Genomic DNA, 18,468 nt, shown 5'->3' with positions numbered 1-18,468 from the left:
TATTGAATTCGCTCAAATAATATTAGTTACTGCGAGGTATATTTTGTTTTGAAAGAAGATGTGGCTGGGGCTTAATCTCTAATCACCCATAACCAACAATCCAGTAAAAATAAATAAAAATCCATCTTTATTGATTATCCATCTAATTCCCCAAATTATCAGCTCCTATTGAAATTGGAGCAAATAATTGAGGTGTTCCAATTACACTTAATTCAATAATTACTCATTCATGAGATATATATGTAATTACAAACAATTACATCTAAATATAATTTTTAAATACTTTACAAACACACCCAAATATTGATTTGTAAGTATAAATTAAAAGTCTCCAGTAAAAATATAAAAGAATGATCACAATTGTTAGTTATTTTGTAAAATATGAGTATAATAATTTATATTATCATTTAAATGTCACTCATCAATAAAATTTAAATTTACTCAGAGAAATAATTAAAATCGTAAATTATATTATTACGATATTATTTTGTTTTTATATTTTTATATAAAATTAATAAAACCTGACAAAAAACCAACTTGACGTCATAGTATTATTACAAAATTGCTCAAGTCATTTTATTATTTAAAATTATATTAATCTTATTAAATAGTAATATAAATTAAAATAAAGGTTAATCTCACTAAACATCGTTAAACTATGGTTGAGATATTATATTTGTCCTGAATTTTAAAAATTTTAATTACATTTTCGAATTATCAATTCTGTAATACTCATATTAAATACTAATTCAAATTATGTTATTTTTTTCTTTAATAAGGGAGGAGAAAATCTCCTCTACTAATTAACCAATGGTTGGGTTGATAAATTATCAAAAAATTTATGTTCAGAGATCCAATTTAAACCTCTAATGTTGGGCCGGAGGCCTTGTACCAGTAACGAGAAAAAAAGAAATCTAATAAAATCTACCTTGGCGAGGTTAAGCAGCTGACCCAGTGTTCCACCATATCCGTGAAGGCCTTGAACCAGTTCAAGAAGGAGAAACTTCAATGGGCTGATGGAATGCAATTGTGCAGCTTGAGTTATTCCTTTTCTGCTTTTCAATCGCACAAAAGCCCGTTAGATGTGTGTCATATGTGAATGGAGTAGCCCTACTACTGTTCCTTTATACTAGGAGATTAACAAATGCTTGCCTGTTGGAATTAATGGTTATTTTATTTTTTATTAATGCTGCTTTTGTTTCTGACGGCAACATCTGATAATCAGAGGACAAAGGATGTCATCACCGTTGTTGTTGAAATTGGATTTGAAGTGACCACTGCACTGAATAATGAAGTCACTTGGTTTTATTTACATTTGTATATATATTTGTTTGGTTGAATATTGGCATGATTAATGCATCATTAATCCGTATCAACACAAATTGCATACAAGTAGAACATAAAGCAGCACAAAAAACCCCCATAGCTTCTGGACTCTGGTGGCTCCCAAAGAACAAGACGGTGCCTATTTTTACTGCCCGGCAGCGAATGCGTCAACGGGAAAGGTCTTGGTTACACCAGCGAGGCTCTTGAAGTGAATTTTTCCAGTGGGTGGATCGTCCACTACAATCTCATTTACTGGAGGCCATAACATGAGTTCTCTAGCCTTAACTCCCTTCAGCTTCTTGATCCGCTTCTTGTCAACAAAACCGGTAATTTCAGTGTCATAACTGACCAGTTTGCTGATCATCTGAAATTTGTGTTCAACCTTCTTTTTCTGCACAATCCACATGTAACCTGTATTCCTTACGAAACCAACTTCAATCACATCTGCAAGAGGGAGAAGTCCCAATGGGAGCCCAAACTCTTCCAGAAGACCAATAGCCATATTCATTCCCTCATCATGCCCTTCCTTCACAATCCCTCCCTCCTTCTCTGCCATTGAATTTAGAATATTTCTCAACTTTTTTTTCACTTTGTTGCAATTGCTTGCAGTTGTGTGTGACCTTAAACATGAAGTAAGGAGATTACTTATACTGCTCGCAGCCACGCTTACGACAAAAAATGAAATGAGAAATCGAGGTTAATTACATTGTGTGAGCCACCACAAGGGGTTTTTCACATAAAACCGTCCATTAACGTTTTTTAAATCTCTAAACAAAGTCCATAAAATTTTTTCCCGTGATGTATTTAACAAGTAACATCATAGAAAAAAGAAAAGGGAGTGGGAGACCTGTTATCACTCACTGCATTACTGTTCTGTTGTACGCGTTAATCCCATAAAAACTTACATTGTTATCCCATGTTCGATTTGTAAGCTGAAATAATAACTGGCATTTTAAATCTATATTTTTGGGGTCGAAAATGGATTCAAGGTTTTTTCTGTATTTTTTGCATTAGTAAATTACTGAATAGCCTGTTTCAGTTGTTTCTATCGCTTGATCTGCATTGTTTCTGCTGTTCTTGTCCGGGTTCTCTTGTTGTTTAGCCTTCTTATAAGGAAAAACTGTATGGCCTGCACCCTGTACCAAAACAAGGCGAGGGGAGACGAGCAGGAAATATCTTTTGGTCATGCAAAGAAATGAGCTTGGCAACTAATATATTACTTTTTTTATGGGCGTCTAATAATCTGCGCCAAATTTATCCCATATAGGAGTTTGACATTACAGTTAAAAGTTTCATAAGAAATTAAAATGTCATTTTATCCAAAAGCCTACTTCTAAAAATCGAAAGTGTCACCTTTTATTGGTCAAACTATAACCTTAACCACATAAACCAAATCATTTTATTTTACTACTATTGCTTGCTTTTATGGGCCAACTTATACAAACTTTGTAGATATGATTAATCAAGGTTGAGGTGGAGATGACATATTCTTGAATAGTGATTTTTATTGAATTCGACAATCGGAGACAACCAACGATCATTGTCCAACCCAATTTGTTTATTAATATTTTTAGCACTATCTTAATGCGAGACTGTGTACTCTATGGAAAACAGGAGCACAAAAACCTATATATATCGTACTATACATGTAATATCCTTTATCCGGATTCAGCCTGTATTTCGAGTAAGAAATATTATATTTAAACACCACAATCGTTTAATTTGAATATTTATTTAAACACTTTATTTTAATATATTTAAGATTATTTGAAGTTTTTCAAATCATTTCTATTCTTCCTTTAGAGTTTGGTTACAAATGAGAACTATTTGGGGGGTTTTTGGGTCAAAACAAAGTCAATGACGTAATATTGAAAAATGAGTGTCGCGACACTGAGGGTAGAATATTCCAATGCTGCGACACTGACTCGTGATGTCGCAACATAGTCCAACGTTGCAACACCAAATATTAAATGTCGGCCACAACATGACTTGAACACCTAAAACTAAGTCAAAACTATCTTCAATCACTCCACAACATTTCTAAACTTTTTTAAAAATTTAAATATATCAAAATATCATTTAAACATCACATATAACACATGTAAATATCCACCCAATAAAGATCATCCCAAGGTACAAAATAACGTTAAACATGCATAACATAGTTTTGAAACCACTTACCTAATAATTTACTACAAATATTTCAATGGTTCTAATCCTATGTACACTTCAAACTTTGCTTGATGATGAGATAAGGATGACCACTTCAAAAGGTGTCTTCAAAACGATCTTTACCTACGCGTCCAAAACAACGCGTTAAGCTTATGAAAGCTTACTTAGAAATTCAAATCTTACAATTAATTTAATTAGCTAATTTAATGAATAAACATATTTAACATGATTACAAGAATTAAACTAAAGATAATTAACACAATTTCACTTACCATACTTTCATCATTTAGAAGTAGATGAGCATGCAAGTGTTAGATTATCACGAACACTAAAAGTGTTTAAACACAAGTATCAAAGTGCTAAATACACGAGCCCGCTATAGAATTTCCAATGACATGTCATCTATATCCCACAAGTTCAAAACTTGTTTACAATAGCTTTAACATTAATATAAAATCAATATTCATCACAAGCACAATCAAGTTTCATAATTTCATAATCACGCATAACTTTTCAATATTTCTTAATTTAGTCCTTTTTCTACACATTTAATTACATCAACAATAACTACAATCATTTACTAGTTTCTTGAATTAAGTTACAATGACTTAAATTCATGACATTAACATGTTCATTAATTTATTGTTTTCAAAAATCTAATTAGGTAAGAAAGATGTCTAAAGTACTAGGTTATGTTTTCTTCAAACTTTATTTACTTGTTTCCTCTTGCCTACACTCCTTCCATCTTCTTTCTTATCTTTCTCTTCATTTCACGGTAATTCCGTAAAACATGAGAAATCAATATACTTATTTCATAACATTTTCGTGTTGAAATAATTATAATAAATATAATACTACTACTAAATCATGAAAACCTTACCTTAAAGTCTTAGTTTGTCATATTATCTAGATTTTCTATCTCTTCAAACATTAACACTAAGCTTGCTAAGTTGTAAAGTTTAATAGTTTTTGGCTTGGAGGGGTATTTGTTGATGATAAGGACCAAATTGGAAGGAAAAAGATTTTCTGTCCAACAATGGTGGGTGACATGAGTAAGAGGATGAAAAGAAAGATGAAGAAATCCCTACATCTTTTCCATCATGCTATATATTTATTTTAATAAAAACTTAATACATTATAAATAAAACATTATAACTTAATAATATAAATATATTCATCATCCTAATCCACTTAATTTTGGTAAAAATCACACATTTCACCACTAATTCAATTTAATTTTTTATAATTTAAAGTTCTCACTTTGTAAAACCTTACAATTTAGTCTATACTTGAATTAACATTTTTAATACATAATCTTTTGAATTTTTATGTTCTCCTACTACCTTCTCCACTAATACTTACAAATCACATTTAATTTATTTCGAAAAGTTGGATTCATAATTACTGAAAATAATACTATTAAGACCAATGAATTTTCGAAGATGTTACAATAGATGCACATAAAGAGGCAACTTTCTGCTGATGTTTTCAGTATTGGAAGTGGTTTCTTTTTTTTACCGTGAAAATGGGCATTAGTTAACTGGTCTGAAGTTCACATTTAGAGCACGTAAGTTTCCCTTTCTTTACTAGTAATCTTTTAAGAATATCATCTCCATTTTTGGCACTTTGCTTGAAGTCAATGGTGAATACTACTTTCATCTCTTTCAATGTTGCATTGAAATGATGTTGTTGTCTTTTTTTTTTTAACTTTTAATAAGTAGAAATATTAAAAAATTAAATATATTTATAATCCAACAATATAGCTTGGTAATTTGCATGCGCTTGTTATTTCTAGAGGCATTATAAATTAAATCAAGTTCAAAATGAAATAATATTATTAATAATCTTTAAATATATTACAATAACATAATAAAGCTCGAACAACTAACGTAATTAGCATGACTCAAATCTAGGCTACACCTAGGACGATGAATACTATTAACCATCACATCATCTCATAGGATTCAATCATTTAAATTCATATTTAAATATAATCTATATTTTTATTCCCTCTTTATTTAAACTTTGACAAATATGGTCACTTTTCTTTTAGCAACCGTTTAGTTCTGAAAAAAGCAGTTATATTAAGGCCCTGCTCTTCTGCATGTTTTAGAAGGACTTTTGGCTGAAAATGTCTTTTTCCCTTAAAAGGAATGAAGAACAGCCTCCTTTTCTTCAGAAAATTTCACCATCAGAAAAAGACTTCTCTCCAGATGAAAAGCTAAAAATTTCTCATTTTCTTCAGCTTAAAGTGCTTTTGGCTGAAAATTGACCAAATTAACTTGTCGTCTTCTCCCACAAACTTTCTTTCCCCTCATCTGCTGGTTCTTTGGAACTGTCTTCTCCCACAAACGTGCTTTTGGCTGAAAAGAACAGAAATTTGATTTCTCATTCAGGATAGCTGCTACTGCTTTGAGGCAACCCTCCAGTGCTTAAAAGCTTAAAAGATACCCAGGAGAAGGTACATTGGTTTGTTTAAATACATAGCTGTTTTTTATGCTCCCCAATTTGTAAAACCTGTGCTCCCCAGTTCTGCTGGAAACGCTACAGTCTAACCTAAATTTGTAAAACCTTTTTGTATCCTATTTATGAATTTACGAAACTGCTTGATCTTTTTTTTTTTGAAAATTCATTTCATTTCATTGATTGTTTTGGCTCATGATTTTTATCGCTTTAAATGTTTCTTTTGCTTTTTTCCTCATCTTCTTTATTCATTGACCTTTCTTGGTCGGCTCATTGATTTCAATTATTTGAGCTCTTAGAGTTGGATATTTTTAGATGCAAACGTGACCTGCCTAGCTCTTCAATGTTTTCGACGATTTGTTGCATAATTTATGTCTAAGATTAAGATCGTGTTTTGCCGATTTAATTTAGTTTTTGCGTTTTTTTTTGTTTGAAATTATGACTAGTGAAGCTTCATCTTCTTTTTCTTTAAGATGTAATTCCCTTTGATTGAATCTGCATTTCCTACCCATCTTGAGATGTCTGGGTTAACCTCATAAAGTTTCATTTTCAGTTAGCCCTTGATTATTGCCTTTACAATTGTCCGCGTCACTTTCTGTTTTAACTATAATTATCCAGCAAACTTGCATGATTTTTTTGTTGAAGTACCATTCATTTGGCTATGCTTTTGATTTTTGAACCTTCATAAATGATAATAGTTTACAAATAATATATTTGCCATTATTCCCTTTTATGAATCTTGAAGAAAGTATTTGGTTGATTTAGGAAGATGTATTCAGTGTTCTCCAAATTTGTAGCACCTAGTACGTTAGTTTCTGATAGGTAGGATAAAATAATGCATGACTTAAAAACACTCTCCTAGTCGGGTTTATCAATTCTTAAATATATTTATCAATGTATATTGGTGGTTATGGTAGTATTTTTGTGCCCCCTCTGATGCTTATTAACTTGCATGACATTTAATCTTAGTAGTAATGGTTAAAGCTTGTTTGATGTGGAGATGTTGAAATATCTTATATCTACCTTATTGGTTGGAAACTTTTTCATATTATGCTTGGCTGCATTTAGATGTATTTGTGGTAGTTTACTTCCTCGCTAAAATTGGGTTGTGTGGTATCTTGCTGCAGGTGCTGGAAGAACATGAACAACTTGGTTTTATCCCTTGCTCCTAAATTTACCAAATTGCTAACTCTCGTACTAGGCCAAGAAAATCCGCAGCTTTAGGACACTGCTGTTGAGACGATTGCGAAATTCTGTCATGATCTGCAGGATCTGGACCTCAGCAAAAGTTTCAAGCTTGGTGATCGCTCATTGTATGCTTTGGCCCATAGTTGTCGTAATCTTGCAAAACTTAACATTAGTGGCTGCACATCATTCAGTGATGAAGGTCTTGAATATTTGACTAAATTTTGTCGAAAACTAAAAATATTGAATCTCTGTGGATGCGTTAAAGCTGCAACTGACTACGCATTGCAGATATGAACAATATTGTAAACCCCCTAACCCCAAACCGTCACCGGAACAGGGTTACGAGGCATTACCAGACATATCAAACAATTTACGGATAATTCATAATAAAATAACATCTGTAATATAATTGTATAACTAAGTCCCTGTAATGAACTTTTGAAATCCAAAACGTGAATTAAAAGTGAAATGAAACTCGTTCAAGTACTCTAAATTTTTTTTACCAAATTTCGGTAGCATTTTTGCTTATTTTCACATAAAACCCCCTGCAATTAAAAACCATATCATTTCCAATCACAACCAATTCAACCAATTCATTTCACATTCTCAATTTCTATTCCAAATACCTTCTAATCAACTTAATCAACATAATATCAATTTAAATTTAACAATATACTAAATTAAATAAAAATAATTAAACTTCTTTCATTTTAATGCATAAACTTATAATACTAACATTTTTTAACCATTTATATTAAAACATAATAACCTTTATACACATCCTATGTACATGCCACATTACCAAAAGAAAATATACATCACCAAAAGTTTGCTGAAGTCGGGTCTGGCTTTGGATGCTGGTTCAGTACTTGACTTCTACAACCTGCGCACGGAAACAACCGTACGCTGAGTATGCATATACTCAGTGTTATCACTATAATTCAATTTATAATTAAATACATTAAATCACACACATACTTTTTATTACAATTGTCACTACTAATAAACAATTCAATATTTTTATATTATCAATTAATTATATATATATATAAATATCATTCTTATTTCTTTATTTCAAATTTCACTTTTCACATATACTATATCATTCGAGATTAGTTTTATCAGTAAATTTATTTCATTTATCCTATTAACTTGACTCGACTTGGCGGATACATGGATTCAACCAAACACACCAAGAGCGTGAATCAAGAATGTAATAAAGATTCGCCACACCAAGTGCGAATTGGTAATAAGAATGATTCGACACACAAAGTGCCGAATCGTAATAAGATATGAGTCGGCACATAAGTGCTCGATCGAGAAGCGGCAAATACACCGTTCTCTTCCATATCCTATGGCATGCCAACTATATCCGACTAGCCCGACTAGTTAATAGGGTATTTAATTCACTTTTCAGTACAATTTTCCTTCTCAGTTCAGTATCAATTATAAATTCCTTATTTCAGTCAGTTTCACAGTATTGCAGTAATTCATTATTTCAGTAATTTCACAATTCAATGCATTATACATACAATATTCAGTATTTTCACAATTCACTCAGTACTCAAAACAATATCCAGTATTCCATAATTCAGTTCAGTATCAGTTTCAATTTCATTATCACATTATAAATTTATCATTTATTAAACACTTAGCTTAAAATACTTACTACACATAATTAGCAAATTAAACACTTAATAATAATAAAGTTTGAATTATAGTGATACAAACCGTGGTTCTCGTGTCTATTCCTCGTCCACTTTTTCTTTTCCTTTCTTCGTGGATGCCTCGGGTGCGATATTAGCTACGAAAAAAATTAAGATAATTTTCATAATCATTAATACAATATAATTTAACTGCTGAAATTTTTATCTAACTTTTACTTTAATTCTAATTTAATCCTAACTAAACCTATATATTTTTCTTTCTCAATTCATACCTTTTTACTACTTAATTTCCTATCAAACTCACATTTAACTATCTAATTTTTATCATATTTTCATAATTTCGAATTTATTTCAATTTAATCCTAAAATTCAAAACTTATAGTTTAGTTTACAATTCAATCCTTTATTCAATTCCAATTAAAATTTCTATCAAATAAACCCTCAATTCCATCATTTATTCAACATAAACCCTACTCAAAAAAAATCTATCAACTTTCAAAATTTCAACTTAAATCCAAGAGTATTTCACTCTAGGATTCCAAAATATCAAATTTAAAAGGAAAGGACTTGATTAAACTTACCTTTAAAGCTTTAAAGCCTTAAACCCAAAATTTTCCTTTCTTTCTTTTTTCTTTTCTTTCTTTCTTTCTCCCTGTTTCTTCTCTGTTTCGTCTCCTTCTATTCTGTTTCTTTCTTTTCTTTTCTTTTGCTTTGTTTTATTTTACTTTATGTTTAATTAATTAATTATAAGTATTACAAATATATGTATTTTATTAATACACTTGTATTAAATCATCATCATACACTTGTCTTTATTTATTTTGTTTATCAAACAAAAATCTCATAATATAATTATTTAATTAATTAATATCTTTTACTTAAATTTTAAGTAAATAATAATTATAATACAAGTGTATATATATATATATATATTATTACACTTGTACCATCTTTTCGCCATACATTTGTCTTAATTTTAATTTATTTCATAGTAAAATAATATAATAAATATAAATTACCATTTGAATGAATAATTATAATAATAATTATAATAATTATACACATATATAAATATAACTTAAACAAAATCTTGGATTTAATGCATATATGACGCCTCTTTTGATGTAAATGGCTTAATTGCCATTTTAGTCCCTATTATTTTCTTTTAATCTATAATTAAACTTTCACTTCTATTGCAATTTAATCCTTTTTCCTAATTATTCTTAATTAGACTAAATTCACTTAATTAATACCTAATTAATCACACAACTAGTCTCGTAAATACTTCTAATAATTATTTTTGAACTCAATTCACTAAGACAGAGGCCCGATAATACACACACTTTTTCGGTGCCCACGGATTTTGGGTCGTTACAAATACTATTATTTACTTGCTGATTAGAAAATTGACTTACTTGAGTCAGAAATATTGGTATAGGCTATTGGACAGAACTACAATATGTTGCACTCTTTAAATCTGGGATGGTGTGACAATGTTGGTGATCTAGGAGTTACGAGTCTAGCATATGGATGCCCTGATCTCAAATGCCTTGACTTGTGTGGCTGTGTCCGCATAACAGGTATTGCTTTCATTGGGTTCATATTCGGTATTTTCAATGTAGTATAACTTACTGCTTTGACATTGAAATTCAACATATTGTTTCAGTTCCAAATTCCAACACTCTAGCCTAATTCATCCCCCTTTGAAATTTGACATGGCATTTTGCTTCCACGTATATCTAGTGAAGTTTGGCAGCACCTAGTGCTAATGGTTGTCGGTAGACACAATTTAAAATTATGCATTCGTATTCTCAAATGTGGATACCATCTATTTATTGACTTTAAATTGGCTTCCCTATAATCTAGTTTAAAACATATGTGAAGTTTGCATGAGAGTGGACTACAATATCAAGAAACTTTTACCGTCATTTCTAGCTTCTGAAGCAGGTTGATGTTCAGTCTTTGAATAACTAAGCTTGTTTACCATTTTCACTTTCAAGAACGGAAGGCAAACATTGCATGCTTTGAAGATGAGGACTGATTAGCTTTTACATTGTATTGCAGATGATAACGTGATTGCTTTGGCGAGTGGATGTCTCCATTTGAGGTCGATTGGTCTGTACTATTGCCGGAATATCACAGACAGGGCAATGTACTCACTGGCTTACAGCCGAGTGAAGAACAAGGCTTCAATCTGGCAGCCGATGAAGGGTAGATATGATGAGGAAGGTCTTAGAAGTCTGAATATAAGCCAGTGTACTGCACTGACTCCTTTAGCTGTTCAGGCATTATGTGACACGTTCCCTGCTCTTCACACCTGCTTTGGAAGGCATTCCCTTGTCATGAACGGCTGCTTGAACTTAACGTCTGTGCATTGCGCTTGTGCGGTCCAATCACACCGCACACTAAACAGTATTCTCCATACAGCTCATTGAAAGGGGACGTTAAATCTAATGTTGATATTGTAAGTAAATGTACTACAAGGTCTTAGAAATCTTCAGGCGTTGTGATCTGGTCTATTGAGTTGTGAATTATGCAGTGTTTCTCTTTCGGAAGCCAAACTTTGCCGTTTTCACATTGCTTATGGTCTTAATGATGAATTTGGGACTTTCTCAATCGTAAATATAAAATTAGTTAAAACACATGATAAATGCATGAACTGCAAACCAATTTCTTTTATTTCTGTTGACGGACACTGATTGAAAATAATGCACTAAAATTTAGATGAAATTGAACACGAGAATCACAACATTTAAACAAATTTATATGGAATCTTCACTTTATTTAAGTACTAAATAAAATAAAATTTTAAAATAATGTATAACTATTTTTATGAAGTGTTTATTTTAAAATAATATGAGTTACATATTCAAATATATTTTAAAATAAAATAATACAAATGTGTTAAAAGCATTAATTAAAAATAAAAATAATTTTATAATAATACAATCGTGTAAATATCTAATTACAAATATTTAATTTTTATATTTAAATATTTAAATATAGTTAATATATTCTAATTAAATTTTATAAATAATTAATATTAATTACTTAGAAATATTTAAAATTAACATTATATATTAAAATATTAACAATAAGTTATAATAAATTATTTTTTTATATTTTTGCTAAAATATCATAATATTAACTAATTTGAACATTATTTAAATACATATTTGTTACTTTATAATATCATGTCTAAAATGGACATTTTATTCTTCAAAAGCACTTTTTAACAGCGATGTCAAACACTCAAATTTCTCAAAAGCAATAAAGAACTGGCCCTAAATATAGATCAAGCCTACATAGAGATGGCAACATGGCGAGATAGAATGATATTCCACTTACCCCAACTTGATTTAATATATCCCAATTTAATCCAATCCACATCAATATTAAATTAAGTATTAATTTTTTTACTGAGCCAAAAATTAAAGGTACATCATATGGTTGGCTCTAACCAACCTTGATATACTAATTTTTATTTTAATATTTTATCAAGCAATAATTTGTTTTTGTTAAATAAAATAGATTTTTAAGATACACTTTGCTTATTATGATCCCACTTCAAATAATTTTAGATAATTATATCCAAACAAAACAGAACAAATTCTTTTTAAACTTCATTCAACTAATTTTAAAATTAAACTCACCCAAAACCCAAGTCTAATTGAAACTCGTGGAGTTGGAGTTTCATTAACCATCGCGAGTGATGAGGTTGACCTTACCGACTCCTAATAATTACAGGAACTTACTTTGAATTTGCTAGTCCACACTTTCACCGAAATCTCACCACCACCAATTAATTTTTGACTCGTTCTCCCACGCGTATACCATTGGTTAATTTCACAAAACTTGCATGCAGGCTTGTAATATAGTCGACCAGCAATTAGCATCCTTAAGCATCTGAATTACTCGATTCAGGAGGGTTATGACAAAGGTTGCAGCTTGAATTACTGTATTACCAACAAATCAATAATTTCTTCACTGGGTAAAACAAAAGGCAAAAACAGAGAAATTCCCCCATACTGTATTTGACTAGTGTTTTAAAGTCGGGCGGGTTATGTAAGTAATCTAATTAATTATTTGTATATTGTATTGTTACGTTTGCGAGCTCCTTTATTTAATTTCGAAGCAGCTGCCAAGCTTTTTCCCTAGAATCCTAGAATCCTTAGTGAGGACTATCTTGAGTCTTGACGTTTCCTATATATAAGTACGTCCCCATGGTTATCAATTCTCATCCATCATTTTTCTTTTCTAAAGCCCAAGATTACAGATACTCAAAATGGCGGTTAGTTTTGTTTTCTATCGTTTTTATATGTAACAAATTACCAGAGAAAAATCAGTTTTGCATCAAACTGTAATGTATCTGCCATCGTCATGTTAGACAAATATTGGCTAATTAATTACTGATTGTATTTTTTGTTTGTTCTTCCTCTGCAGATATTAGAGATGAGAGTACATATGGACTGTGAGGGCTGCGCGGTCAAGATAAAGAAGGCTCTTGGAAAACTCAAAGGTATGTTCAACTTTCGTGTCCGTCCATCATTGAAAAAAAAATATTTAGTCCATCATCAACTTGCATATGATGCAAGCTTTCTCTTGAAGCTCTAAAACGATATTAATGTTAATGACTTAATTTGGGTGTTTTGTTTCAGGAGTGGACAGTGTAGATGTAGATATGAGGATGCAAAAGGTAACGGTCATGGGGTGGGCTGCGTCAGACCAGAAGAAGATGTTGGAAAGAGTGAGAAAAAGTGGAAAAAGAGCAGAGCTGTGGCCGTATCCATACAAACCTGACAACCAATTTTACTACGAATACTATGAAAGAGAACCCACGATTACTTACCATGCAACCGGCCATTCATCGTCCTACAACTACTACAAGCATGGGAATGATGGCCATGATCATGGTTACTATCAGCCACCACCTTATTCAACTCTTGTTGATGAACAAGCCAACTCTATCTTCAGCGATGAAAATCCACACGCTTGCTCCATAATGTGATATATATATATATATATATATATATATATATATGAATGACTGTGTAAATAAAAGCTACTAGTATTTGTGAGCTGAATTTCCCTAGTAAGACTAAGAACTGTTGTAATTTTGTGCGTTGAAGATGAAGAATTTTCTAGTGCATTCTGTTAGTATTTGTTTAGGGTAGCTTACTTGGCACTTCGATCTACATCTCTTTCTAATGGCACATTGTAGAAACAAATATAATTTTTACTACGACAATACCATCACATAAAAATACATACCGATAACTTCTTAACGTAATATTATTAACAAATAATATTATGTTATAAACATAAATTCAAACAATTCTATTTCTCATTCCCAATTTGTTTTAAAAAATTACATCAACATAAAAATTTTTAATAAAATAAAATAAAGAAAAGATATGTAAATATTTATCAATCTAATTGTTGGAATTTTGAGTGTAAATGTTATGTTATTATCCTTGAGATTATTTTGAGTATAAGTTCCATCATGTGTGTCATGTTAGGATTTATTTTGGTTTAGATTCGAATATATTTCATTTTTGAACTATTATGTTTTGTATTGAGTTATTCTAATTCTAGTTGATTGAACATGTATTATTTACCATTTATAATTATATTTGTAATTCAACTCCTAAATTTCTCTAAAAAAAATGTAGCCATTTAATTGATTAACCCACAAAGGACAAGTCATCATTCGACATAACTAAAAGACAGAGATGATCATGAGTCTAGTTCAATCGGGCCTATACATGGTATTAATATTATATATAATTGTCCAAATTTAGTCGGACTCGAAATATGAGTTTCAAATTTTGCTTAAACTTGAATATTTGTAAATGGCTAATTCAAGTCCATTTAAGCTTGCCAATATCTTTAAAAATATAATTACTTAGTAATTATATATATTATTATTATGCTTTTAATTAAATCTAAATATACACAACTTAACATGTTTTTATTTACATTATAATATAAATTACATAGTATATAAAACAAAATATAAAAAAACATATCATAAACGAACTAAGCTCGAGTTTTAAATATTGAAACCTAAGTATGGGCAATATTTTAATTGAGTATATTTTTTGTCAACTTTATTTTTGTCTAATAATTTTATTTAAACTCTCCTAAATTTTGAAGAGTCCTTCTAACTTGAACAAAAAAAACTTAACTATTAAATAGATCTATTTAAAAGTTGTTTTCTCCAATCCTTTTTTATGTCCCCTTATCAAAAATTAGATAAGGAAATAATATTTAATGTATTGTATATAAACCCATCTAATTTTATCCAAAGTTAAATTAGACAAGGGAATGCTAATGCGGAAACTTGCGGTCGGGGGATGGATAACGATAAGGATAATGATGCAAACATAGAAAGAAATGGCAACACAGCGGCTTCTCTGATTCATTTTCTTAAGCCTGTAAATACTAATTGGGAAGAATACCATGCATCATCAAGGCCTTTGAGCAGAAGCAAGGAGTGGCTTCATCACCCATGCCCCCACTAGAGGAACTTTGTGACATCCCTCGCCACCTTCCTCTTGTTCATCGCATATCTTATTAACTAGGTAGTAGGTGCTTAAATGACAAATGGGGTTTGAATTTTAGTTGGTCAAATACTTTAAGGGAATCTTCTTGCCTTGGATTGCATGCCAATCTGCCCAAGCACTGTTGTGTATTTGTACTGCATGATGAAATTAAGTTAAATGGTCTATTATTGTATTGATATAGAAGCCCATTTCCCTTGTCCTTAATTCGGATTAGTGAAAGCCCAATTCTTTCCCTCGGCAGAGTTTGGGGTTGGTGGAGCCATTTTCATGTATACAACAAAAAGAACTGACTGGTAGATTTGGGGGTCTGAATCTTTCCAACTCTGTTAAACAATTTCTGTTTTCTTAAGGTAAAACTTAATTTCACTTAAATGCTGACCTGTCTCCATCATTTCCTTTTCCATTCAAACTTCAAAGAAAGCAACACTCTCAAAACCAACGATTACGTCCCAAACTCCTTAAAACGACCTCGTAACACTGCCTTATTTAACAAGGAGTGTAGGCCACAGCCCCAATCTCGCGTGGGTCATTGACATTCCAAATCGAGGCCGGCCAGTCATGTCTTGTCCCCGCTTCCTCCACTTTTGCCCATCTTAGTTCTCCCTGATTGGTCCTCCTCAACCAACCCCACCCCCCACCAAAAAAAAAAAAAAAACCCTGAAAAAGAAGGACCATCTTCTTCCTCTCCGAGTCCCTTCTCCTTGTTTTTTCATTTCTCCTACAAAAGAAAAAGCTTGTAATCGGCCATGGATTTCTCCAAAGAACGTGAAAGATTCGTGTACATCGCCAAGCTCGCTGAGCAAGCAGAACGCTTTGATGGTCTGATCTAATTGACAAGGTCATAAACTTTGGTTCTTTTCTTCATTTAAGCTTTTAAAATTTTGGGATTTTTTTGTTTTGTTTTCCAGATATGGTGACTTCCATGAAAAAGCTAGCGGAGCTTGATGTGGAACTGACCGTAGAAGAGCGGAACCTGCTCTCTGTTGGGTACAAAAACGTGATCGGTGCTCGAAGAGCATCGTGGAGGATCCTGTCTTCGATTGAGCAAAAGGAAGAGAGCAAAGGGAATGAGCAAAATGTTAAGAAAATCAAAACGTCTAGGCAGAAAGTAGAATCGGAGTTGTCCAGTATTTGTAAAGATATTATGGGTGTCATTAATGAGCATCTCATTCCTTCTTGCTCGGGTGGAGAGTCTACTGTGTTTTATTATAAAATGTGAGAACTATTTTTGGGTTTTCTTTGTTGATTGACCCTGGGTTCTTTTTTTCTTTTTTGTTCTCATATTCTTGGGGATTGTTTGGTTGCAGGAAAGGAGATTACTATAGGTACTTGGCGGAGTTTAAGATGGGTGATGAGAGGAAAGAGGCCGCTGATCAGTCCATGAAAGCATATCAGGCAAGTTCAATTATGTTTAAATTGGCTTAAAAGAAGAAATTTGGTTTATAAAATGTTGGTAGCTAAATGTACATTTTTTGCTTATGAATTTGTTGGTTGGTTGATGCATGTTCTCATAGTATAGAGAGAAGTGAAGGGACAATAGAAGTTGGAAAATGCTTTGTCTGTTTTCATCTTTGCTGCACCTGTTTCTCTCTCCCTATTCTTGGGAGAAAATATAGGTGGGCAAGAATTATTTATTTCACAACAACAGGCATCCTAAGTTTTTGGACGTTAGCTCCTATTGTTTAGTCTGCAATTTATTACATGGAATGATTTTATTAAAGAACTTCATGGCCTTTGCATGAGGAATTGTACCAATGGTTTTCCCATTTTTAACATATGTTCTCTTTTCACCCTGTATTTATAAACCAAATGTCATAGGCCGAAAAAAAAATATTCTAAGCGATGTAAGAAGAAAATTTTGCCCCTATTGCTATGCTTTTTAATTATGGCTACTTCCATGACATTTGCTTGATCCCTTGTGCTGAGCTTGTGGATATAAGTTGTCTACCTTGTCTTAGAAAATCCTAAGATGCCTGTAAATACTTTTGGAATGTCTGTATTCTTATAATGCCAAACATTTTCCGAGCCTGTGGATATTATATGTTTGCAGTCTGCAACAACTACAGCAGAAGCTGAGTTGCCTCCTACGCATCCAATCCGGTTGGGTTTGGCCTTGAACTTCTCTGTCTTTTATTATGAAATTATGAACTCTCCTGAAAGGTATGCATGCATGTTGTTTCCTCTCTATGTCTTAACTTTCTTGTCGAGCTACTTCTGCATAATTTTGGAAAGCCGTGTTACACGTTAAACTTGTAAACCAGGGCCTGTCACCTTGCTAAGCAAGCTTTTGATGAAGCTATCTCAGAGTTGGATACTTTAAGCGAGGAGTCATACAAAGATAGCACATTGATTATGCAGCTTTTAAGGGACAACCTTACTTTATGGACTTCTGACATCCCAGAGGATGGAGGTAACTTTTTAGATTTTGCACGACTGAATATACCTTAGCTAGGATTTGCCTCTTTATTATTACATTTAATACTTCTTACCTAGTTCTGCCATTTGATACATAAGTTTCTGCGTCCATGTATTTGTCTCATTACAGAAGAAGCCGCAAAGCTTGGTGCTGCTAAAGTGGGTGAAGGAGATGAATGAAGCTACTTAAAGTCAGTTCTTATCTTCATTAAGAAAATCCTTTTTTGTAAATTGTGGCCATAGCTAATATTTTCTTTTTACTATATTTGTATTTGTTTATGTATTTGAGTTTGTTATGTTGCAGTGGATTGGGACCTGTATCATGAAAGGAAATAGTACAATCTGAAACTGTTGGAAATGCCCTGTTGTCAAGAGAGATTCAATTGTTATGACTTTTTATGAGCTATTGTTTGATGTTTGGACTGTGGAGTGTCAATGGCATTTTACGTTTTTGTCCGTCTCTTTTTTACATCCTTCCCTCTGTGATCAAATAAAAACTATTTTCAGGATTTTTCCTGCTTTATGTGCAGCTTTGTTCATTGAATTTTCAAATCCCATTTGGATTCTTGACTCGAAAACGAAGACCCAAATCTACTTTGCAGCTAGCTGAGTTCATAGACTCCATGGAAATTGTTAGTTTTTGGAAGGAAATTCAGGTTATTATCTCCAAA

At 31.9% G+C, this 18,468-nt stretch overlaps 4 protein-coding genes across 5 annotated transcripts; 3 read left to right on the top strand and 1 right to left on the bottom strand.

Annotated features, from left to right (window-relative positions):
• Window positions 1–1,471: 1,471 nt before the first annotated feature.
• LOC105767642 (uncharacterized) lies at window positions 1,472–1,882 on the bottom strand. The gene has a single exon (XM_012587213.2). The coding sequence runs from the start codon at window positions 1,880–1,882 to the stop codon at window positions 1,472–1,474; it is 411 nt and encodes a 136-aa protein (XP_012442667.2).
• Window positions 1,883–10,275: 8,393 nt separating this feature from the next.
• LOC105771233 (F-box protein SKP2A) lies at window positions 10,276–11,251 on the top strand. The gene is made up of 2 exons (XM_012592643.2): window positions 10,276–10,396; window positions 10,881–11,251. Exons 1-2 carry the CDS (start codon window positions 10,276–10,278, stop codon window positions 11,249–11,251), a joined length of 492 nt encoding a protein of 163 aa, XP_012448097.1.
• A 1,740-nt stretch (window positions 11,252–12,991) lies between these two features.
• Window positions 12,992–14,024, top strand: LOC105767523 (heavy metal-associated isoprenylated plant protein 28). 2 transcript variants are annotated; one of them, XM_012587077.2, is made up of 3 exons: window positions 12,992–13,107; window positions 13,260–13,335; window positions 13,475–14,024. In XM_012587077.2, the coding sequence occupies exons 1-3, from the start codon at window positions 13,102–13,104 to the stop codon at window positions 13,822–13,824; spliced, it is 432 nt and encodes a 143-aa protein (XP_012442531.1). In that variant the 5' UTR covers window positions 12,992–13,101; the 3' UTR covers window positions 13,825–14,024. The 2 variants fall into 2 exon arrangements, with proteins under 2 accessions (XP_012442531.1, XP_052487673.1); XM_052631713.1 differs by having other exon boundaries at window positions 13,087–13,176.
• Window positions 14,025–16,022: 1,998 nt separating this feature from the next.
• LOC105769551 (14-3-3-like protein D) lies at window positions 16,023–18,253 on the top strand. Its single transcript, XM_012590254.2, has 7 exons — window positions 16,023–16,201; window positions 16,291–16,597; window positions 16,690–16,777; window positions 17,433–17,542; window positions 17,644–17,792; window positions 17,928–17,988; window positions 18,102–18,253. The coding sequence occupies exons 1-6, from the start codon at window positions 16,129–16,131 to the stop codon at window positions 17,975–17,977; spliced, it is 777 nt and encodes a 258-aa protein (XP_012445708.1). The 5' UTR covers window positions 16,023–16,128; the 3' UTR covers window positions 17,978–17,988; window positions 18,102–18,253.
• The last annotated feature ends 215 nt before the right edge of the window (window positions 18,254–18,468 follow it).

The sequence above is a fragment of the Gossypium raimondii genome, chromosome 5 (assembly GCF_025698545.1).
Source record: "Gossypium raimondii isolate GPD5lz chromosome 5, ASM2569854v1, whole genome shotgun sequence".
NCBI classification, from domain to species: Eukaryota; Viridiplantae; Streptophyta; class Magnoliopsida; order Malvales; family Malvaceae; genus Gossypium; species Gossypium raimondii.
Note: the sequence above shows the minus strand (reverse complement) of the source record. Positions and strands in the feature narration are given on the sequence as shown.